Below are 25150 nucleotides of genomic sequence, written 5' to 3' on the forward strand. Positions count from 1 at the left end.
AGGACAGCAACAGAAAAATAAGTTTTCTGAGAGTTGAGTTCAACAGTTATATATATTAGAGCTGTAATTGTTACAACTTCATTTAATAATTTTGTGATAAATCTGGATTTTCTGTATTCTTGTGTTCTTCTTCAAAATTTCACACTCAGGGCAGCGGGAAACCAACACTATCTGGCTTTTTATGCTCTGTGATACAACAACAGCTATTTCTAGGTTTGCTGAGAACATACACAAAAGAGACCAGCAAGATTTTATGACCTTTTTGTAGAACTGTAAAATAAATAGAAGTATTGTGTTTTATTTATGAGTGCTGCTGTAATACAATATTCCGTTAAAAAACAAGAAACATTTTATTTCATTTCATTCTCCACAATGTGGATTTAATTAGCAATTAAATAGTACAGATGTGAATATACAGTGATGAATCAACTGTGGAATTTGAGATAAATGTCAGCTGGAGTTTGTAAAGCATTATGTGGGCTTAGCTCTGACTTACTCCATTAGGAACAATAGGGTGGAAAGCCTTATCCTAAATTATAAATAAATAAATAAATAAGCAAACAAACAAACAAAACTATGTCTATTTCCATACAGTCCTCTCAAAACCACTTGTGGAAAGATCCTGTCTAAGAATATTCCCTGAAGAGAGAAATTCAGCATAGGTAGGAAAGTGATGATTGTTTTGTCAGATAACAGGAATTACTCCACCTGATTGTTTGCACCTCAACTCTCCAAGGGTCCTGCAGGAACTGACAAGGGCTGGTAAGAGCTACTGCTGATCCTAACTCCTTATGCCACAACATTTCTTCTTCACTGAGCTCCCCAGTGCACCAGCTTTTCAGCTCTCCAGTCTGAAGTAACAAAGGATTGACTGTAGGGTCACTGCAATCCTAAATAACAAACCGCAAAACAAAAATACAAAGGACAAATGTTTGCTACTCTTTATTCACTTTATGAATACTGCATACATAGTATAAAAAAGCCCCAAACAAATACTTGTAATACCAGTCTGTAATTCTTGGGTCCCTGCTGGAGAATACCAGGAAGGGTGGTTTTGTGTTGATTTTTTAAAGGATCTAGCACTATAGTAGCCCATATTGCAGATCTTTCTTGCTTCCAAATAAAGAAGTCTAGATAAAGATTCTCATCTCACAGCTTGGAAAAAAAAAAAAAAAAGGCAAGTGAAAGGAACAAATGCCTTTTCTTAACATTTAGTGTTCAGTTCCACAACCAGTTTATATAGACCGAGCTTCATTCCTGCGACCACATGAATGAAGCTCACCATCAGATTTAATGGCAAGTACAATTTAATGGGAAATACAAAGGTGCTGTGAAAATGAGAAAACTATTTACTTTGTACAATGAACAAAGCCAAAGTTGTTCTACCAGTTGCACAGGCAATGAAGCATTTGCAGTATGAATTTATATCCATGGAGTCCTTTGACTAGGAGAACTGTTTGCATGTGTTACAAAACAGGAGTTACAAGATACTCCAAACTTTTCAATTCAACTTATTTAGTACAGGACCATGAGTTCAGAAATCTGGGTTTTATGCTACCACTAAAAGGCAAAAAAACTTTGTGGATTTTGGCTACGAACACTTTTTTTTCCCCAGTTTTCTACTGTATACCTACACCCTCTTGCTCTCTTGCTTGATAGCTTTGCTTTTGAGGCAGTGTCTTAACCGTATGACTTAAGTAGCTTGCATTCAATTGTTTATTTTAATGTAATGGTCCACCTTTATCCTTATTTATTGTGATGCCTTTTAAAGTATTACTTTATTAAAATGTAATATTAATGAAAAATGTAGGTATTTTAATTTATCTATTATAGTAATACTGTTTTCCATCCTATGGAATAATTTCTTTATCCACAATAGGAGCTGTTGGTGCTTCTGTGCAGCACTGGCATAAATTCAGTTACTGTTTGTTGTAGTACCTTTGTGAGAGCCACAGGCAGTTCAGGAGACTGTTCAATACATGACTCTTAAAAGGACCTCACCTGAAGAAGTTATCCTTCTGTTCTGATTACACTGCTGTGCTGTAAGAAGAAACTAGTAAAAAACAGAACTGTGAAGTAAGACAGATATGACTGACAAACATGGAGGTGCAAGTATATAGGCACCAGAGCCCTTGGCTAGTCGAGACAGGTAAGGTGACATATATGACCTACCTTCCTTGGGATTTGTTCCTGAGAAACTGGTTAAATTTACCTACAGTAGGCTATTCTGAAACATAGATAACCTAAGGGATCAGGAGAAAAATATACAATCAGGCTGAGACATTCGAATTACTGAAGAGGAAGTTTGGCATTTAGAATATTCAAACTCCACTAGCTTACATGTTCTTAGCAATCTGGTAAAAAATTCTGCTGTGAAAAACAATGCAACTAGGTCAGTTCAGTGGATGATTGCAATGCTGCAGTGATTGTTAGCAATAATTCAAACTTCTGTTTTTAAATTAAGGGATGAACTGGATATAACTTTGCTTCATTCATTTCTAAGTATTTTTCCTATAATTTCAATGTTTACCTGATAGTGCAGTGTTTTATTATGCATCTGGAAATCACATACATTTTAAAGAACTGTGAAACAAAAAATAACCACAATAACTCAGAAAGTTCTTTGTTTTAAAGGGTTGTTTGTTTCAGGGTTCCAATTTCACTAAAAGGAAGGACTACTTTAATTCCATGTGTACAGAGACATTGTCTCCAACTACACTTAACAAATACAGCCTAATAAATTTAAAGAACCAAACATCAGTAGAAGCTAATCTTACAATAGAGACCAGTTCTCTACTACTGAAATTTTCATGTAACTAATTTGCCTAGAACAAAATTGGTCCACATACAAAATAAAATGGGTAAATGTAATTCTAAGCTGAACAGACACTGTCCTTTTTATTCAGTTCCAGTTGTAGTGGTCTCTTGGTGCTAAATCATAATGTGATCTCTCTTCCTCTTCACGTCCACAATCCAGTGGCAGACCATAATTGTAATCAACTGTTACAACCGGTAATCTTTTACTTTGTTCCATGTTTCTGGTAGTTTCACCCTGAAAAGGCTTTCTTTCATAGTCTATTGAACTATCTTCTTGGTGCATGGATGAAGATGAGTGCATTGTTCGTGAGGAGTACGGTGCAAATCTGTTTTTTCCTCTATTAAATTCCTCTGAGGGATGCATTCTCCTATTGTCTTCAGGACAATTCGGTCGATTACTGTAAGAACAAATAACAGTGAAATTCTTAGAAATAAAACAGTTGATTTACTGTTGATGGCCACCACTAGAAATTAACTGTGTCTAACATTGGAAGAACAATTCAAAACCTCATTCTTGTTTTTACCCCCTGAAATTAAAATCCTCTCTATGGATGTTGCAAACTTGTTTGTATTAATTTTCTAATTCTAGTGATTAAAATTACAGCTCTTTACAGTAAGTAATTCTACTAGAGGAAGTTTTGTTTCAAGTGCTGTTTACAATTAAAATTACCTGTTTACTGAGGATATCTTTACCTAGGGGACATTTTTTTCCTAAGTCCATGTTTTTATTTTTGTGTATAATATGTAACAAAAGCTCTCTAGTACATAGTCTCAACAGGCAATAATATACTTAGGAAAATATTTTAATTATTATTTTTTCTGCAATAGAAGACTCACTCTCCTACAAAATACATGTGGAAGGATCTAAAAATGTATATACATTAGATTAGGATGGGTTTTAGGTAGTCCTGGCAGAGTCGCCAGAAACTCATGGCTTTTGGGACTACCTAAAACAGAAGCCAAAATTAAGAGAATAAAAAGAGGTTATATTTATTGAAGGGCCTTCAGGTACACATTTAGGGCAGACGAAGGCCCCCCCAGGGGCTACACCCAAAAAATGGATGATGGGTCATGGGTTTTCATACTTTTATAAGTTTGGTCCATTTGCATACTGGGGGTTAATCTTCCAGTTACAGCTTCAGGTAATTAAGTCATTTACCCCAAGTTTGCTCCACCCCCAACTCACTTTTGTTTCCATTTCTGGGGGCTTGAGACAGTAAGGTGCCCTTGATTACCAGGCGTAGAGAGGAATTGTTTTGTTTGACCAAAATGGGAAAACAGTAGCTAACACTCTATGTGGAGTTTAGAGTTATACACTAAAGAACTGCAGGATTACAAATATATGAAAAATATAAAAGCTAAAATCCTAAGGCATCAGTAGATATATTGGCTTCAATTCTCTTTACTCTCAAATACCTTCCTTACTTGGTAAAGTAAGTGGTGTATAAACCCAATTCAAAACAATCTTTAAAATTTTTAAATCTTCTCCCTAACTGAACCATAGATTCACTTAGACTGGAAAGGATCTCTAGAAATACCTAAGGCCACCTCAAATTAAGTGTCACTAGATGAGTTTGTACAGGGGCTATGTCCATTCTTAAAGAATGTGGGATGGTGGCTCTGGGCAACCCATTTCAGTGTCTGAGCATCCTGCACAGTACAACTCCTTAGCTCGTTGTACACAGCACCTAAGAGTTAAGTATAGCATCTGTGTTTTGCTTTTTTGCTTACTGGTAGTTGATTTTCATATGTAGTTCATTAGCTTGAACTGTGCTTGTAATGTCAACGATTGTATCAGGGATTCACACAATAATCACACTCAAAACTCAGTACCAACGGACCACAAATTAGTCACATTATTTGCTCAGTGCTTGGATTCAATGGGTTAAACTGCATTTAAGCAAAAATATTAACACAGATTTTTATGCTGTGCAGTTAATTTATATTTTTTAGCTAGGAAACTGGGGGAGTAACACTACAATGGTAAGTCAGAAAACAATGTATGCTATCTGATGCTTACCTGTAATTTCTGTTAAAGTCATCATTATCAGACCCATAATCTCTGTGAAGTGAAGGAGATGAGGAGAAATGAGGTTCTGGTATATTTTCATGGGAAGAAAAGGTTCTGCAAATAACCAAGAGAACTGCATGTTAAGAAGACTGCCAACAGTTTTAAGACTTGGAAAAAAAATACACATCAAATGAAATAAACATATTTCTTCTTTTAATAAAACTTAAAATTTTAATTAAAATGTAAATAACTGTATTAATACCTCAAAATCATATGCTTCATTTTATTAACATCCTCTGTTTTAGCCTACAATGGAAGAAATTAAATCAAACTTAACTAGTCCAATAAATCTGAAATACATTCTGAAATATTAAAAATATTTTGAAATATGTCAGAACCCAACAGGTTTACTAGTAAGTGATACATGTATTTGTGAGATAATAATGCAAGTTCTGAAGCAAACAGATTTCTAACAAATTATTAACTCAAGGAATAAACAAAGGCAAATCCAACTTCCTTGTAGCATTCCCATTTATCTGTGTTTGGCTGACAGGATAAATAACATTTAATATCCTCTTCTGTCCAGAGGACAGCTTTTTAAGTGTCAGTTTCTATAAAAAAAAAATGGGACAAGAGTTTTGTTTCAAGCTGACTAAAAGGTAAAGGAAACACAAACTTTAAAAAAGCACAACCTTCTAATTTAGGAAACATTGGCTTTCAAAGCTGCAACACTCCAGCTTACAGCAAACCCTTCCGTAAGTCAAAACAAGGAAAGTTAATGAACTGATCATTTATATATTAAAAGGATGATTAATCGATTTTAAAATAATTTATTTTTAAAAATACCTAACTTGCAATTTAAGTTAAAACTGGTGAGGTTTACACTTTTATTCTGTAATTCTGTTCTTACAGCTCAAGGATGCTTTTACCTGTCTGAACACCATTCACGTGGCAAGTCATTGTGACCTGGATGATCACGAAAAGGTCTTGGCCTTTGTCCATGCCCTTTATTACCATAATCAAAATCTTTTAATTGAGTCTGTTCCTGTAAGCCATCATAAGGCTGAGAGTTATGAAAAGGTCTGCACCGTTGTCCAGGACCTTTATTATCATAATCTTTCAGTTGCATCTCTGTTTTTAAGTCATTGCGAGGCTGGTGATCATTAAAAGGTCTCAACCTCTGCCCCTGACCCCTCTTAACAAATTCAAAATCTCCCAATTGCATCTGTGTCTGCAAGTCATCATGTGACCCATATTCACGGAAGGATCTTAGTCTTTGGCCAGGACCTCTGCTGGCAGAATCCAATTCTTTTAACTGCATTTGAGTCTGAAATTCATCACGAGATTGGTGGTCATGGAACACTTTTCGTCTCTGGCCACGGCCCCTGCTACTGAAATCAAAACCCTTTGACTGCCTGTCTTCCTGCAAATCATTAGGAGATGGATGATCAGGAAAAGATCTCTGCCTTTGTTCACGGCCTCTGCTGAAGTCAAGAGACTGTCTGTCTGCTTGCAAATCATCATGAAACTGGTGTCCATGAAAAGGTCTCAAACTTTGCCCGTGTCCCTTGTTACTGAAGTCTAGGTCCTTCAGCTGCGTGTCTTCTTGATAATCATCATAAAACTGGTGATCAGTAAAGGTTCTTTGTCTTTGTTCTGGTCCCCTGTTGTAGTCCCAATTTCTCATCTGCACTGATGTTCTCAATTCATCCTGAGTTTGATGGTCATGAAATGGTCTTCGTCTTTGTCCAGGACCCTTATTAATGAAGTCAAAATCGCGCAACTGCATCTGTCCTTGCAAGTCATTGTGAGGGTGGTCATCATAAATTCTTAATCTTTTCCCAGACCTGTTAAGAAGTATTGAGTATCATACTTAGAAGTGCTACAAGTCAGTAATGAAAACAATTCTTTTTTAACCAAGAATTGATATGAAAGACACTGCAAGTATGAAGATATCAAAACTGTATGTAAGATTATAAAACCTTCAGTGTTAAAGCAGAAGCTGTGACAAACATTCAATTGTAATTCTATATTAATTCTATTGTAAACAAGCAAAAACAGTGATTCAAAATTAATTAAAAATAACTGCAGATTATTGTAGAATAATAAAGAAGGACAGGCAAAGTAAAACTGAATTTTCCTAAGTGAACTAATTACTTACAGACTTTTAACAGCATACATTCCCTTTCTTTCCCTTGTCACTGTTTTGTCAAATTCTGTAAATACATTTTACATGAGTAGGCTACATTAATAAAATCTCTTTGGGGTATCTATAGTATTTTCAGTAAGAAGCATTTTTTTTCCCTTGTGGTCCTTTTTTTTTTTTGGTTTTGTTTTTAATTCCATGTTTCAGCTTATTACCCTTGAAAATCTTCACTTGGGAACCGCTCTACAGATCCTTCCATTGCATGTGGTGGTGGGATAATATCTTCATCTGCATCCCATACATCCATTCCAAGGTTACTAAGAGCGAAAAAAACCATCTCACATAAGCTTCCTTTTTTAAAACATACTATTGACAGAGAAAAAACCCACCCCCATAAAATTCTTCAGTTCTGAATGACAGAAATTTTATGTTAAGTAAAACTTACAGACAACTTAAAAAATGTTGATCTTGTAAATTTATTTTAAAAATCTGACATGAGTCTAACTTAATCCTGCACAGACTATGAAACAATGATAGGAGCAAAACAAAGGGCCTTCATAATCTAGAAAGAAACAAATCACTCAGATATTAATTTAAAAATCAATTTACTGCTCCAAGGCATCATTGGCACAAATACCTTAGGACGATGTAAAGGTTGGCTGCTCTTAGGAAAAGGTGATGATAAGCATAACATTCTTAAACATCAGGAATACAACTACTATGAACAGAGGGGACGAGAACAATCTTCCATGTTCCCGTGGTTTTTTATTCTTAAAATCGTTCTACTATTTTTTTAATATCTTGTTCTACAGTGCCAACAACAGCAGGCAGATCACACAGCTTATAAAGACATCTCTGCAGTGACTTCTTTCAGCCTCTCAGAGAACACAGACTCAATTCACTCGTCACAGTATGATAAAAGCACAACAATGTTCAGTAGTAGTTGTCAGACTGAAAATGAGCTTTCGAACCATATACATTGAAAAGATGAACAAAGTCTACTGCACTTCATGTTATTCATCTGAGAATACACAAACAACTACACATATATTTACAATCTATGTGTAGTTTCATATTAAAGGTTTAAGAGGGAATAATTTTGGCTTAGGACCGGAAGTGAACTTTTAAAAAATGCTAGGGGACACACTGGAAAATCTTAAGCGTGCAACTAAAAGCTTTTGTTTACCTTCGCATCGGTTGTGTCCGGAGATCTGTGAGATACACAAGGCCATCCATGCGATGACCTCTGGCATCGCCAAAAGCTAAAACAAAACCCATACAGTCTAATGAAATGTGCTCAAAATGAGCCAAGAAAATGTGAAAGGCAAGTTTCTGTTCCCCATGAGATGCTGAATTTGAAAAAATTCCAACTTGGTATTAAGTATTTCAGCAAGCTGGCATCATTGCAGCATTTTTTTAAAAAAACCCTGAAACTAGAAGTGGTAGCAAACTATGACTGAAAACTCTATCAAGTAAAAAAAAAAAAATTAAGCAGCTAAAACATACTCCTCCTATGCTGTCAATTTGCTATTGCTCAAGTCCTGCCTGGAATAGTATCAACAGTCAGATAAAATCATCTACATAAGCCAGCACATGAAATTACTGAAAAGATACTAAAATAGAATTGTAGTATTTGTGAGTTTTTAGTAATTGTGAAGTACAACCTGACATGTGCCTTAGTTCTAACTATATACATACCTTGAATTGCTGCCTCTGGATCCCAGCCTTCAACATCTATAAGATACCTGAAGAAAAACATGACTATATTATTGTCCCAAAGGGAATACAGAGTAATATAAGGATGCTATTTTTTTGTGAACAATGATTTCTGTTCTCATACAGCCTTACCTACATATAAGGTAGCCAGTCCTATTAATTCCATTAGTACAGTGAACGCCAATGAGTTTCTCTATCAAAAAAGGAAAGAGTCTTTAATAGTTCAGAAAGTGAAATTAATAGAAAGTTAGCACAGTACAAGAAAAAAAAATCTCTGCCTTTCTAGCAAGGTCATGATAAATAACACCTGCTATTTACAAATTCTACTGTCACGCCTGTAAAACAGACACATCCAGATGAGACATATGTCCTCTCTATGCTGGATCTCTAGCAACTGTTAGATCACTACTTCCAAACTTGTGACGGCTGAGATTGACTCTACAGAATGTAGAAAAAAAGAAAGAGTGATGCCAGGTAAAGCACCTGGCCTCAGGCACTGCAGTAACAGGAGAAAAAGAATAAAATATGTGTTTGAAAGCAAATCTCAACAAGCATATGTAGAGCTGAGGAACTCAACTAGCACATAATGCACCTAGAAGTATGAAATGCCTAGGAGTATAAAATACATGGAGAAAAAAAGGACCAGTAATCTTTACAGAAGTATTTTCTTTTTAAAAAAGATTATACTAATTGGCCAAAGGCTAAAAAGCAAATGACAGATTTCCAACAGAAATAGGGAAACTCTAATACAATCATGCAAGGCCCTGGTAAACCCCAACCAGACTATTTATATTCATATTGAAATGTAATGAAAGAAAATCAATTTCAATATGTATAGAAAGGGTGGCATACTATTATGGTCATAAAAGAAGGAAGCTTGTCTTAGTCTGTAAAACCAAATCTGAGATGCTGAATGTAATAGTGGGGACAGAGAACAATGATACTTAAAGGGCAAAGCTGGTATAAGAATAAATGTATAACTGATTAAGAGTTTTAATCTAGATTTTAGAAGAAAAATTATCATCATCAGAAGATCAAAGTTTTGGCAGAGGCACTACTCACAGATGGTCTTTGAAACAGGATGTTGATAAACTTTTGAATTACATAAAGTATAACTGAGACAAAATATAACTTTGCCACAGATCAGGACAATCAAATCGCCACGTAAGTTCATTACAAGTTGATGTCCTAACAACTCAAACACTAAAAAATCCCCCCCTTCTTGGCAAGTATTTGTAAAAAGAATCCTGAGATATTTATTTATCATTTATATATTATATTTTATATATTTATTTATATATTATATTTATTTATATAATTTATGTATTATAGGGATAATCTAAAATAGAGGCCAAATTATGAGGAGTAAAGTTCTCCCAAGTCAGAAGTTACATAGGCTCTGCCAAAATGCCCTTATGAGCTGTAACTGCAGGTCAACATCCAGTAACAAATCAAGAACTGATTCTCTCAAGATCAGATTCAGATAGAGACTATTCTTTATCACACAATAAAGAACAGATCAAAACCAGGAGAACACTAATAATCACCAGGTAATTTCCTTAAGCCCAAGAAGAGCAAAGGAAGAATTTACAAACTTCCTGAGCAAGGAGGCTTTTTCTTATACTTTTTAATTTTCCCAGTAGTTCTAATTCAGGCTCTCATACCTGAAATTTAGGTCAGAACATTTTCACAAAACACTTGACCACCCACAGCAAGACCCTGTTATGCTTTGCAATAAAACCTGTATGCACTTGGACAATTACTATCACTATTTTCTCAAAGAGAATGCCAAAGGAACCACAGCTGAAAGAATGGTCCACCATTATTGAATAAACAAACAAGTAACAGCTGCCTACAAAGAATCGCTACCAAAAGAAGTGAGAACTTAAAAGCTACAAACACATTGTGGCAAAATACACACTAATTTATTTTCACAAAAAAGCACCTTATCCAATCTTAGCAAAAACTGTCCTGTTGCACAGACACTGAAACACCAGCACAGCCACACTGTGGAAATACTGACACTGGGTCTGTAATCAGATTTTCAAGAATTGTTCAGATCTGAGGGCAATAATGGACTCAAGTCAAAAAAACACTACGTCAGACTAAATGGACTGCAACTGCTGACACATATCAGTGCCCAGTGCCATCAGAGACCCAGTGCTATTTAAAACATCCATCAAGGGCTGGCAGCTACAACACTCAGCTGATGGTAAACAATTTGGGTTAGACAGATGAAGGCCTTGTTGCAGTTACTTTGACACGCAACACAAATGTAACACTGTTGGGAAGGGCATTTAAGTTAGCAGTCATTTTTAAAAAAATATGTTTTGTTTGGAAAAAAAGATACATAGTGGTTTGCATACTGGATCTTATTATGCTAATAAAGTGGAAAGTGCTGTAGAAAGTCTGAGATCCCTGGTGTCATAAATTTTATTGAATATTGAAATTAGTAAATGACACAGTTAGTACTGAAATAAATTTTTGGTGAGGGATTTTCTGTTACATCCTAGGATGCTGATATTTACCATTTCCTGCATTTTCCCAAAGGAATTTTCTGACCCACTTTTTGAACTGTAGGATAGTAGCATTATCAGGGACTTCAAGTCCAACGGTATAAAGTTTCTTATACTGCACACTTTTAGGTAAATCCTAACAACAAAAAGAAAAAAACAATGGTAAAAATTACTGAAGTCTTGCAACAATGAGAAACCTTAAGCAGTATCTAACATAATGACAATGTAAACCAGTAGTTCAAATCCTGAATAAAAACTGAAAACAATCTTGACACAATTGTATACAGATACACTCTCAGAAACTACCAGTAACATTTCTACATTAAAGACCATCTCAAACAAGGAACACTTCCTACATAAGATTTATTTATCCCTGCTAATAAGGCTGAGCATTAACTAAGGGAGCTGATTCTTGTCATTCCATTCTAACCCATTTTACAATCATTATCAGTATTTGTCCCTCCTACCCACAACATATAATCACATATTCACTCCCTTAATGCTTAGAGCCCATGTGCATTCAAAGATTTGTGTTGTTATAACACTGCCATTTATTCTCCTCTTCAACAGGAGGCTGATTAATCACAATTGTTTGGACCATACAGCTAAAAATTTTTAAATTGATAAAGTAGTTTAAAAATGTAGACCTTCTTAGTGGATTCCACTGAGGATCAATAAAAAGAACCACCTAGGAATAAATGAGAATATCTTCAGGACACAGGGTGTAACTATTCTGCATCTTTTGTGCAGTGCCTGGCACTGAAGTCTTTTGCCCAATACTGAGTTAGCATAACATAAACAAGCCACAAATGTAACTAGCTGGGAGAATGAGTTAATTCCTCTGTGATAAAACATTCATTTTCTATTGGAGACACAAAATTAGTCTAGATGGCTTATGTGTCTATTCCAATCCAAGGTAAGCAAATGTGTAATTTTAAAACATAAGTTGCACTAACTATTTACATTTTTATTAGGCTTTTGTTACCTTAACTTCATAGTATCGTGTGGTATATGTTAAATCAATAATTAATCCAAGCTCCACATTTAGGGCTTTCATTGCAGCAATTAAGTCTTTTGGTGTAAATTTCTGGGTTGGGGTAAGCCTCTGGTTAATTGCCTACAAAGAAAATGGAAAAGAAATATTTTCTTTTTATGTTCTAATAACAAGACATTTGGAATATTCATCCGTTTCAATTGGTACTAGGAAACATCAATATTTAAAAGGGAGAGTTTAATTATCAGAACCACATCCATATATTATACAGGTAAGAAGAACCAAAAAGAAAGGAAAAATTTATGTATTCCTATTCAGATGAAAATGCAATACAATGTGAGCATTTCTGCTTGTAAAATGTTAACAAACATTATTAAAATGAGCTCTGATTTGATAGACACAAAAATTCTGGAAAATGCAGCATGTATGTATTGATTTTTATGTAACTAAAGACACTAAAAAGCAAAACACTACAATCTACTTCCCCCAAACAAATTTTGTCCTGCACAGTAACTCAAAACTAAAAGTGTATTTCACATAAAATATTAGAAGTTGTGATACAAGAGTTCATTTCTAAAGGTTTGACTTTCTTCCCACAAATGTTGTGCAGACATTTTTATCCCTGCTTCATCTCTTGACAATGTACTTGCACGTCATTTAGCACTGGGAAATATTAAGTAAGACTAAATATCGTGACTAAGAAAGCTGTGTGTTGGTGGATAATGAATAATTCATTTCATTTGACAAACAGTGAGAAAAATGTTTACTCACCCTATTGTAGCTGTGTTTTTTGAAATATGTTCTTCACTTTAGGTATGAAAATGCCTCACATACTCAAGACTGGATTTTCTCTGAATAGTGCACTTGTCCATTGTGAGAGCCTTTTGACACAGGCTCAGCCAGAACCAATAAAGACAGTGGCAAAAGATGCAGCAGCCTCAACCACCTGTCAGTTCCTTCATCAACAAGAAATTCAAGCAGACTGGACTCAGAACTATTGGAAAGGAAGGCAGCCACAGACCACATACTTCTTAGAACCACAGATGCTATAGGGTAACTAACCAATCCTGGTTTTGACTGTACAGATTATAATGTAAAATACTAGCAAGCTCTTTTCTCAAGTCTGGAAACAGAGACAGGAAACCAAAGTAAAGAATAAACAGCAGGGCAGTCATATCAAAGCTGGTATGTGATTAGGAAGCTTGAGCTGAAAGGAGGATAGAAAGCATGTAATAAAGTATTCAGTCCTATGTATTTCAGACACCAGTGCACTGCTGAAAAAGGGGAGGTTGTAGAAGTTTAAACAAAATGAACATGAGTCAGTTATGTCACTACTACTCAGCAGTAACTCTTGGTAAAATCTGAAACTGAACTCAACAACTTGGAGGTGACAAAGATGAATCTGCAAAAGGTCTACAGTAGAATATTAAAGAATTTTTACTATGTGACATGACACGAACGGAGGAGGAATGTAATTTACAAAAATAAGGTATCTCCAAAGGTATTGTTTGATTGAGTAGACAGTTAAATCTGTTATGAAACACTATGCTTCGAAAGGCTCATTGGAATTTTCTGAAAAACTCCTGCTGAGTATTCAGTAGTTTAGGTGTTTAATAGGGCTTTGAGAATGTGAGAATCAATTCTAAAAATCCTCCTAACGGCATGGGAAAGAACTTGCCCAATTCTTACTACACTACAGTGCTACTGCTAGCATTATAATGGTGATGTGAAAGGAAAGACAGAAAATCCTTCCAAGTAAACATATGATCTTTACTAACAGCACATCTTCTAAGACAATAACCCTTCTATCTTCAAATACTGAAAGTGTGTTTTTTCCCTTTGGGCAAAATCACCAACTGTCAATTTCCTAATACATAGCAAAGAAGTAAACTGCTGCATATTTAAGAGGTCTGTTCCACCAATTTAATAAATAACAGGACTTCCGACAAACTATAACCAATCAGGCCTTCAGCATTTTCACACAGATTTACTGACAACCTCTGCAAAGACATCAGTCTAGCCAGTTACACATTTTTGTATTCTGCCACAAACTCTATCACCTTCAAGCACACAGTCTCTGGCAGACTTGTCATTTCTCTGTCTTGCATAGTTGAGACTGAACAAACTGAAGGGATAGAAATGATACAGATTTTGCATATTTGGGTATCAGACTTTATATCTGGCCAAAACAGCTTCCCAGAACAGAGATCTGTGCCCCAGGGAGATCAGTAGGACAGGAAACGAGTAGTATGCTGATGTGGAGTAGTCTTTGTGACAAGAGCAAGGAAGCCAGTTATAAATCTACTGGATTTTATATTCACAGCTTGATTTGTTGACTGGCAGTCTTGGTGGAAAGGCACACAACTGCTGTACAATCCATCCACATCTTGGAGAACATGACCAATGTTAAGTATGAGAGCCTTGGCGTCCAAGGAAGCAAACCATCATCCTAAAGTTGTAAAAGCAGCTGCAGGAAGCAAATCCTGCAAGCATTTCACTTCAGTCATTGCTAATAAAACTGAACTGAATGGTGACTGAAAACATAATGGGTACTAATGTACCCAAAGAACCAAATTTTTTATGTATGAATACTAGAGAGCAATCTGTAGACAAAAGCTTAGACAGAACATTTCCCTTCAACTGCTATGGTTACATCAAGCCACTGTATTTTAAAAATGCTTAGAAACTTTTATTTCCTCTGTATCTAAAGCAAGGACTTGTAGAAGTTAATTTATGCAGCACTTGTCCTATTAGCCCTTCTGTATAAATTAACACTTCTTTGCCCAATGCCTCCAAAAAGGCACAGGCACTAAAGAACTCAACAGTCTCAACAAGACAATCTCCACATCTTTTAGAATCAAAGAATTTAAAGATTTAACTCAGTGTATATAGTATCTTAGGATGGCTCTTCATGTTAGTAAGACTCTACAGAAAATACTAATAAAAATACTTTTCAATTAATTAATTATTACTTTTAATTAATAGAAGAAATCTATGAAGACTTCTTTTTTAGCTATGCTATATTCCACCAGATCACTGAAGCTTTTCGCTTATGAAATTGGCAATCTGGATCTGTAATTTTAAAAGTTCTGCAGTGGCTGGTATTCTTCAATGAGTGCTTAATTTCCATAAAATTATACTTTGGTTTACATTGCCTGGATTGTTATTCGTATCATAACCCCTTCCATATGATTTTCTTAAAACAGCCATGAAAAGATGTTAAATAAGATTATGAATTTAGGCCACTTAATAGTGATCAAATGAATTATGCTGATTGACTAGAAGCTTGATTATTTTTAAAAGATAAATAAAGAAAGTAACATCAAATATAAACAAAAATAAGAAAAATATGAAAAATATAGAATATTATTTTTAAAAGCCAGATGGCTGAAAGGGCTAAATCTGAAAAAACTATTTTTTAAAAAACTTTCTTGAAATTTGCATGTATAGTCATGCTATTCTTCATTACTTGTGCAGTTTATCTAATACAGCCAATTTGCAGTTACTTTATTATACATACCCCTTTTAAAGGTACTTTGAATGCAATAAATCTTGTTCCTGGTATAGGCTGTCCAACTGGTGTCAAACTCCGCCATCTGTAAGGAAAGAAATATTAATTTTTAAATATTTTCAAGTTACATGATTCAACAGAAGACACCTGCAGCACCAAGCACATAAAACTTGCTGTTATCATACAGTATAATTAGGTCCCCAAATCTGCAATTATTCCATGAAGTGGTTTCAAAGTATCACTAGGACATTTGAAAAGAATCTTCTTCCTTCCTTCTTCTTCAACTTCCAAGAAATTCCTCTCCTCAAAATGGCAGGATAACATATACAAACAAGTAGCACCAATATAAAGCAAAGCAGATGTGTAAGGTTCAACAGGTAAAAATGTATTGTTGTAGTTGGTGGACATTTTTCAACCTGACTGAATCAAACGCCTTAAAAAAGTTGCCACAGGCACACATCAATCATTTAATTGACAATGAAATGCAAAGTTTACTTCCATTAACAATACAAATCATCTGTATTTTCCAAAAATGTTTCCTTTGTAATATGCTTAGTTTTCAAAGAAACACTCTTGATTGAACTTTCTCTCAACATTTTGAAAAATACAGAGGATATTCCATCACACCAAAACCTAGCACAAATCACCAATATGAAGACTTGTTACAACACTCAAAACACTTGTAATTCTAAAACCACAAAGAACTGGTATGCACAAGTTCTACACTGTACTGAAAAAGCTCTTGATCTATAATATTTCAGAGATTTCAATTTTTTAAAAAGGATGAAAAGCATTATCCGAAGAGGAAAACAAGTTCATCAGCAGATCAATTCTACCTTCAAAGAGGTAACTTACTAAATTTAGAACTATTAATTTTTCTTCTTCTGCAAGTGCAAATTATCTCTATGACCTACCAAGGTGCAGCTGGATGACTTAAAATCTACACAGGCTTTTTGCATTTTGGCTAATACCTCAACTATTAAAATACAAAACATTTCCACTAGATTCTTTTAACACTGGTGTCCATTCCCTTGCAATTTTCTGAATTAATGCTTAAATACTCCCTTTGAAGGGAGCAGCCAACAGCTTCTAGATTCCTTTCTGGTGTTCATCAAACTACACCATTTATGAAATAAACATAATACTAGATTTTAAAATATTCTAACCACTGAGTACTTTGCTTTGTTCGTAATTCCTGTATCGGACCGTAACAAAAACTAGAAGTTAGCTGGGAAAATTCTCAATGAAACACCTATAATTATATTTGTCATAGTATATAAATAACAACATCAACATTCACAGATGCTTGAAACTAACTAACAACAGAAACACAAAGCATGGTGACCAAAGTGTATTTGATATTAACCAATCATGCAACAATGTACTACATCCATGTATTTAGCACTAACTTATCTCTGTAATCTTCATCATGGGGCAAAGAACAGATCAAGGCTCACAGTGTAGACATATAGGTGCTTAGTTTAATGGACAACAAATGAAGCAACAAAGGAGTAATAACTCATCATTAGGAAGGCTGTTGCAAACAGCTGGTCTGTAGAAGACATACAAGGTGAGTAGGTGTAAGGACAAGCTAGAGATGAGATCACTGAGAGCTGTTTCAAATAAAACCTTTTACTAAATGATAAATTTTTGCAGGACTTTGTATCTCCTTACTGCAACAAGGGAACAGAAACAGTCCTCTGCAAGTAAATAACATGTATTATGTTACAATGATAGTCTTCCCAAGTGAATTTTCAAGTTTGTAAACTTTGGAGTCTGGTAGCTTTATGCTTGCTGTAAAATATGAAAACAAAAATCTGAGACTATGTTCCATTTACTTCTATATAAGAGATGTAAATTTTACATGAATCCATTAAGATCAGAAATTCAGTGCTGTTTTAGCCCGCTTTCTCTTGGAAAACTATGAGCGGAAATAAACCGTAATTATCATAGGAGCATTTAGAAGTGAAAAAGAGATGATCAAAAAAGGGCTTTAAATCTTATTTTAATTAGTAATGTTAAAAAGGCTTTGCAAAAATTCTGAACTTTTTTTCATATTAGGGGATTGACAGAACAATACCCCAGGATTACCCAGTTTGTTGTTAGACCTTAATAAACTTGGGTTTTTATTCTCTTGTATTTAAAGCCATTTAAATCCTCCCAGAAAAAAAATCTGCACAATCAGCAAGAAACTCAAAAGCTGCTGACAGCTCTATGGTAGAAAATGAGCAGAAGGCACTTTTCATCAAAAATATAAAGGGTATGTGTTCCATGTTATCTTTAAAATGGTATTTAAAAAGGAAATTTCAGCATACTGCTGCAGAACTAAAAATAAAACCAGCAGACTGAAATTAACCAAAGATTAGATAAGGAAATAAATTCAGATTTGTTCTGTTGTCAACAAAAGAACACAGTTGGCAATCAAAAATGGCCTGGACTAAGGAAAGTCAAACTCTTAAGAGAGAAAGTATAGATAAAGGCAGAAATTATCAAAGACCAGCTGCAGGTGGTCACATAAACAGGAATTACAGGAGCAAAGACTTAACTAAGCATTTTAACAAGTAAGAATGAGACTTGTGATATGTGATTTGTACCCTGCTTGAACTTAAGTGGAAGGAAGAAAGGCAGGAGTCAGAGGTGTTATCACAAGACTTGGCACCATCATCATCCCTGTACCAGTGACTAAGAGCTAACAGAGGCTTGAATGAAAAACAAGCTGGCATGAAGTTGCTGATTATGGATTACATCCACCTGAATATTTTATCTGCTTTGGTTAAAACTTTTATTAGAGCCAGATGTGGAACACACTTTTTTTCATAACTTAGTTTAACACTACTGTTAAGGTCATGTGGAAGCTTTAATTTCCAGTAAAATTTTCTGGTTTAGAACTGATTCAGAGTAAGATTTACTTCAACAACTACTGAAATACTGTCACCTCTAGCACGATCATTTAGAAAATACTACGTGGAACCTCTTCTTTTTTTTGGCTACTGATACTGCATGATATACATGCAGCCTTATTTTCCAAGTGACTTTCATACCTCTTTAGACACCAGATTCAAAACTGGTAAGAAACACTAATACAAATAAAGTACCACCCTTCTCTCCCACTCATCGTTGAACATGTACAATCCCTTATGCTACAGTATTTAATATCCTGTCTAAATGAAAATGCTGATGCTTTAAGTCTGGACAGGAAAAATTCAATTAAAGAAGCATAGTTACAGTGCATAGGCAAAAATAATTCAGCTTTGCCCTTCGAACAAAAAGATCCCACTTAGTATTATTTTATACTATTCAAGGGAAACATGCCAGAAGGTGACATTTCTGCAGATGCTTTTCAGAACTGAACTGGAGTTTATGTAATTATACCCACAGCAGGATTTTGGATGCTGAAACACAAATGTGTACTAATCTGTAAAAACATCAGAGTATTTTATGACTTGTTATGCAGCTTGGACTGTCTGGTTCTCCACTAAAACATCATAGTGTAAAACTACTGAAGGATAAAACCATTTCAGAGGCTGTGAAGAATCAGAACTTGACTCCATGTGGAAACTGCAGTGCAAGGGGTCACTCGAATCTCTCTTTTACACTGCTATCTCATTTTGCTACAAAATTACTTCACCAGCACTACTTTGTAGGTTTGAGACCTCAATGGACACTATACACTATAGCTGTGCTTCAAGACATTACTGGGAAAATAGAGAAATACTCTTTCTCATAGAATGGCTTGGGTTGGAATAAGCCTTAAGCATCATCTAGTTCCAACTCTCCTGCCACAGGCAGGGACACCTTCCATGAAACCAGGCTGCTCAAAGACCCATCCAATCCAGCCTTGAAAACATTCACAGGGAGGGGCACCCAGAACTTCTCTGGGCAACCCATTCCTGTGCATCACCATCCTTATAGAGAAAAATTTCTTCTTTACATCTAATGTAAACCTCTTCCAGTTTAAAGTCATTATCCCTTGTCCTAAACCAAAGTTCACCATTTCTTGTTTAGTTGCCTATTCCTACTTACTAACCTCACCGAAACCTCCAATTTAGTGTATCACTTGTATTAGCATAATGAAATTTGGATTAAAAGCGTTAAGAATTGATGCACTAACAGAAAAACAATCTTAAAAGATGCCTATATATAGTGTCACTTTCCTTATCTCTTGCTGTACCATTAGACTAAAAGAGTTACTGGTAGATGTACTGCTTTACAACATGGTGATTGAGGGTCTACTTCCACAGTCTGCACCGTCTGGACTTGTCCTTATGCTGCAGTGTACCATACTCTCACTTCTGCCAACAACTATTTCTGGGGCCACTAAATTGCACGTGCAGGATCATAGATTCAAATCAGTTTTCCTTAAGTCCCTTCCAGGGACTTCTATGTTTTCCTGACTTACTGAATTGACAGTGAAGAACAACCGCTGTGCAAGCAAAAGGGTGACATCCGTATCCTGCTGCATGAGCCTGAGGGGCTGACAAGGCCTTAAACTTCTTTACTGCCATATCCCCGTTACTGTGGATGTCTAGCTTGATTTCTCAGCAGTATAAAAAGTATCTGGAGGAGTTGAAAGCACTTCAGTATCAGGCTCTTTGTCAGAGGTAATACCAACTTTTTAACCAAGTACTTGACAATAGTTGTTTCTGTCCTTGGAAGGTATTAGCTTCCCATTGTAGAAGTCAAAAGTACAGTCCATTGATTATTCCATACTTAAGAAATCCACGTAGCCTGAAAGCTTCTCTAGTTCAAATGCAGGGGGTGGGATAAGAATGGAGAAATGAGCACCTGATTCTCAAAGTTGTAGTAACAATTGCCAAGGATGAAGAAAACAAGAAGAGGTAGTTCTTTTTGGATTTCTGAATCACTACTTACAAAACCAACCCACTTTAGCTCACTTTTATCCAACATTTAACTGAAATTTCATCAAAGTTTTCAGAGAAAGACATACTTAAACAGTTTTTTAAAGTTTTATTCTAATTTTAATCCCTGAGTTTGTCAGCTAGTAAAAAAACTTCATCTTCCTTATTTTTTAAATTCTGTTCATCTTTTGTTTCTACTTACTGTGTTTAGACCAACAAATATTACAGGAATGCATGTTTTTTGTATCTTATTGCTCTTCCTAAACCTACTTAACACTCCCGCTGAAACCAGCATTACATAATTCTTTCCTCAAATAATGTATAAACTGCAAGTTATTGCCCCATTACAGTGTGCCTTTATATCTCAGCATACCCTCCTATCCAAAAAGTTTGTATTGATGTCATCAGCAACACATGGGTTAAAACTCTTGACTTGGCCTTCTTTTTTTGTGCTTTATTAGAGCTGAAGAATAGAACTTTTATCTGTTTTAAATTATGTCATTCTGTGGTCCACATATGTACTCCCAATCAAGTCATCAGAAAGCCTGTATCGTGCATTTGGGTTAATTTGGGATTATTTTTACTGATACAACATTTCTGTCGTCCTCTTGTTAGAAACAAAAACATGGGATTTTTCTGGATCTGAATTCACAAAAATATTCCTTGATCTTATGCATGCAACCACCTGCTTCCATCTTATCAACTCTTCCTCCATTTCTAGTAACAAACATGTGAGAAGTCAGAAGTACAGACTACTCTCCCATTTCTCCAAAAACATACACTTGGGGGTAAAAAGATTAGGAAGAAGGAACTGTGTGTGGTTGATGAAGGCGAAGTGTTCACAGACAGGTTGGCGCATTATACTCACCTGGGGGATGAGTGGCTGGGCTGTTCTTGTCTTGGAGAAGATACCTACCTTACCTGTCTGTAGGTGGTGAAGATGCTTGAGGCAAGAAAACGCCTGGGGCAGTCAGTGCCCCTTCTCTGTGGGATGCCCGCTCCTGCCTCTTGCTTAGTGTGAGGGATACTTACCCATCAGGGATAGTATTCTTCTTTACCATGCTGAAAGCAGGAGTAGGCAGAGCAGGAGGCAGCGGTGAAAGTGGGCACTGCAGCAAAGGAGAGAGAACCGCGCGGTTAACACGGTGCTAATCTCTTTCTCCATCAGTGGGCCTTTTCACAGGGCTGAGTCTCAAGTAAAACAAACCAAGCAGCCAGCTGGGGCTTGAAGTTCTGCATCTTGCAAGTTATCCTATTTCTCCACTGCTACAGCACGACAAGAGGGAAAGACAACTCACCTCTCCTCTCCAGGTGACCACAAAACAGAGAGAGGAGAGGCGGCGGATTTCTCTCTAACTCTGGCAGCAGCGCTGCAGGCACGAAGATCTTCCCGGCAGTCCCTTCTGTCCCACTCCTGCGGCTCGAGCGGTCTATTCCGCCCTTGCGCTCCCAGTTAGAACACGTCTCAAGGAGAAGAACCTCCGGGCAGCTGCAAGAGGCGAGGCCGGCACCTCAGCGGTAGAAGGACGATCACCTACCACCCCCTAACCTAGACGGGTCCGATCCCGCCGGACGCCGAGCGCCCACCGACTTCGGGGGGGGGGGGGGGGCCGGGCGGAGGGGCGAGGGGAGCGGCCCCCATACCCCCCCCGCTCCTCAGATGACGCTGATGAGGCTGCCCCTCACAGCCGCATGTCCCCGGGGCAGGACCGGCTGCGGTGCCCACCCAGGGCTCGACGGCGGCTGAGCTCGGGGCAGGGACAAACAGAGACCGGGGCGGTGGGAGGTCGCGGCCCGGCTGCGGGGGGCGGGCAGGCAGCTGTCGAGGGAGGCGGGCGGGCTGTGAGGGGAAGGGCGCGGGCTGCAGACGGTGACAGGGAAAAGCGCGTGCGGCGGCAGGGCGGGGCGGGGCGGGGAGGAGCGGGGCTGCGGGCGGCCCGTACCCGGACAGGATTTCCCTGGCGGAGGAAGGAAAGGCTGGTGCGACACAGAACCTTCCCGAAAGAGCCGCGACTGCGCCTGCGCGGCGGCGGCGGCGGGCGGGGCGGGGCAGGGCAGGGAGGGGCGCGGAGCGCGGGGAGCGCGGCTGCGCCTGCGCGGCCGCCGAGGCACCGGGGGCGGGGCCCGCGCCTCCGGGCGCTCCGCGCCAGCGGCCAATGGGGCGAAGGGCGGGGGCGGTTCCGCGCGTGCGCGGTGCGGGGCGCGCCGAGCGGCCGGGCCGGGCCGGGCCGGGCCCGGCATGCCGGGAGCACCGCGTCTCCGGGCGATGCTTTTGCCAAATTATTCTCCAGCTAGATCTTTCGAAATAGACCGGCTTCATTAGTCAAAGATGTGCAAGTGATGTAGATTTAAAAACCAGCTAATCATCTCTCTTGCTTAAGCCAATTTATTTTTGTTTTAAAACTTCTTGAAAGTTACTATTTCCATGTACTCCTGCACACTACTCTGAGTTGGTGTCAGTGGGTGGCAGCCAGGATGGTTGTCCGTACTAGAAGCACGTTCTGAAAAGTTGAACCATGATTTACAGTGAAAGAGCTGCTGTAAAGTTGATCGTCATAATTTGTTTGTTAATACGTTTTTATATCTACTTGATACGGTATCATTTAACTAGCCCGTGGAACAAGTACATTAAATATTCTAGGCATATATCTTTGACTGTGTTTTTCTTTGCTCTGTTGTGTCTTATTACGTCAAAGACTTTATTCAGTCTTGTCCTTCGGTAAGTGCTTTGGTGCAGCAGTTTTGAGGTGCTTCATTTATGGTATTTACAAATACCCTTTCCATATACTGTTTGGGATGCATTCCATATTGGATTAGTCCTCTTTGCGCTCAGTACAAAGTGATAGTTCATACCTCTTCATTTTTGCATATTTCTTTTAGTACTACTTCATTTTTTCGATTTCCTGTATAATTATGAAACATCAGCACTTATATTTTTAATTGAATCATTCCTTGAAGTTAATTTTAATCTAAGTCTTCAGGATGTGAGTGGAAACTGAAAAGGACAAAAGACAAAATTTTGTTAATAGCAATGCTGGTATAGATCTGTAGTAGCTTATGTTTTTGAATGTGTGGGTTTGCATCACCGTAGCTGAGAGCAGAGTCCTTTTTGAAAAGAGAAAACTTGCATCAGTTGTTTTGACTTGGACTTTTTACAAGTAAATATTTGGGATGCTTGTGGGCAGTTTGATTATATTGATAGATTGAAGAAAGACGAAGTAATCATGGCTGAGCCGTGCTGAAAACCAAAGATCTTGGAAAGGTAACCTTGACTTTCAGGAAAAAATTAAAACAGCCCTCTGAATCCGTGCTCTCTACTCAATGGTACAGTGTGGCACTACCCAATACTTCTGATCCGTTAAGTGTTAAATACTGGTCTGAATACAGCATTTCACTGAAGCCTTCACTTTACTCTGATTTTTTAAAGAATACAGTAATAACCGGAAGCAATGTGGATGAAAAGAAAGGAATTCTTTTCCTTTCCATTGTGAGGCGCGCTGGTCTGACCCGGGCACTCCCGAGCGCAGCCCTGCCCGGCACCGCCAGAGGGCGCCGGTGCCGCGGGCTCCGCGCTGGGAGCGGGCCCCGCCCCGCCCTCGGCCCCGCCCCGCCCTCGGCCCCGCCCCGCCCTCGGCCCCGCCCTCGGCCCCGCCCTCGGCCCCGCCCTCGGCCCCGCCCTCGGCCCCGCCCTCGGCCCCGCCCTCGGCCCCGCCCTCGGCCCCGCCCTCGGCCCCGCCCTCGGCCCCGCCCTCGGCCCCGCCCTCGGCCCCGCCCTCGGCCCCGCCCTCGGCCCCGCCCCGCCCTCGCTTCCGGGATGGCCCCGGGACCCCCCCACAGTAACAGCGCACCTTCAGCCTCAGGTCAGGAACGCCGGGCCTTTCAGCTGGGTAAAATCTGCACTCGCTAATCAAAACGAGACAGCAGTTGGTCAAGTAGTTAGCATGTAGGAAAAAATCATATGGGGTTGATGCTTCACTGGAAGCTTGTCCTGATTTGTTTCTCATAGTTTGCTGGAGACATTGAGGATGTTGCTAGACGACAACTAGAATGACTTGTAAATCAGAACCTGCAGGAAGGTAGTACAATAAAAATACTTATTTACATATTTCCTGCTATTGTGCAGCAAAACTTAACAAGCAGTTAGGAATGTATTAATTTTAGTTTTACGTGCTGATATTGAATAGTCCCATTGAACTTGGTGGCATTTCTCATGTTTAAGGTAGAGGTTTATGAATTTATTTTTCTTGTTCTCTTAGCAGCAGTAGTACTAACTTCAGGTGGTGTGTGAGGTCTTACTGCTGAGGAGGGATGCTCCCAAACCTCTGTAAATACTTTCCCTCCCCTAAATGAGGAACCTGTGCTGCTGTCTTGGCCATCCCCATCACCTCAGCCTCAACTTTGCACCTACCTGAACAGTGTTGGTACAGCAGTATGCAAAATACAGCCTACCTAATGTTAAAACAGTACTTAAAGAAAATACCATTTACTTCTTCTGCAGATGCATTTTATTGTCTTTATTGGAGATCGAATAGTGCCTAGACAGACCTGCAATCTGACCCATTACTTTTTTTTTTTTTCCC

General features: G+C 38.1%; 1 protein-coding gene across 1 annotated transcript; it reads right to left on the minus strand.

Moving 5' to 3' along the window:
- Nucleotides 1-278: 278 nt before the first annotated feature.
- On the minus strand, nt 279-24574 carry LOC138112771 (uncharacterized). Its single transcript, XM_069020368.1, has 14 exons — nt 24307-24574; nt 22989-23071; nt 22514-22861; nt 21603-21679; nt 15721-15796; nt 12192-12323; nt 11219-11342; nt 8823-8883; nt 8673-8719; nt 8161-8236; nt 7190-7291; nt 5758-6675; nt 4838-4942; nt 279-3215 (listed from the first exon to the last, which is right to left on the minus strand). The coding sequence occupies exons 1-14, from the start codon at nt 24572-24574 to the stop codon at nt 2903-2905; spliced, it is 2730 nt and encodes a 909-aa protein (XP_068876469.1). The 3' UTR covers nt 279-2902.
- Between the last annotated feature and the right edge of the window lie 576 nt (nt 24575-25150).

The sequence above is a fragment of the Aphelocoma coerulescens genome, chromosome 6 (genome assembly GCF_041296385.1).
Source record: "Aphelocoma coerulescens isolate FSJ_1873_10779 chromosome 6, UR_Acoe_1.0, whole genome shotgun sequence".
In the NCBI taxonomy this organism is placed as follows: domain Eukaryota; kingdom Metazoa; phylum Chordata; class Aves; order Passeriformes; family Corvidae; genus Aphelocoma; species Aphelocoma coerulescens.

Bases quoted from the DNA above. Each gene is read 5' to 3' on its own strand.
- LOC138112771 (XM_069020368.1), bottom strand. From the start codon at position 24,574: ATGAGAAACAAATCAGGACAAGCTTCCAGTGAAGCATCAACCCCATAT. The intron at 8,720-8,822 runs GTAAGGCTGTAT...GTTTTTCTTCAG, and splicing joins ACTGGCTACCTTATATGTAG to GTATCTTATAGATGTTGAAG. The intron at 3,216-4,837 runs GTAAGCATCAGA...TTGTTCTTACAG, and splicing joins GACTTTAACAGAAATTACAG to TAATCGACCGAATTGTCCTG.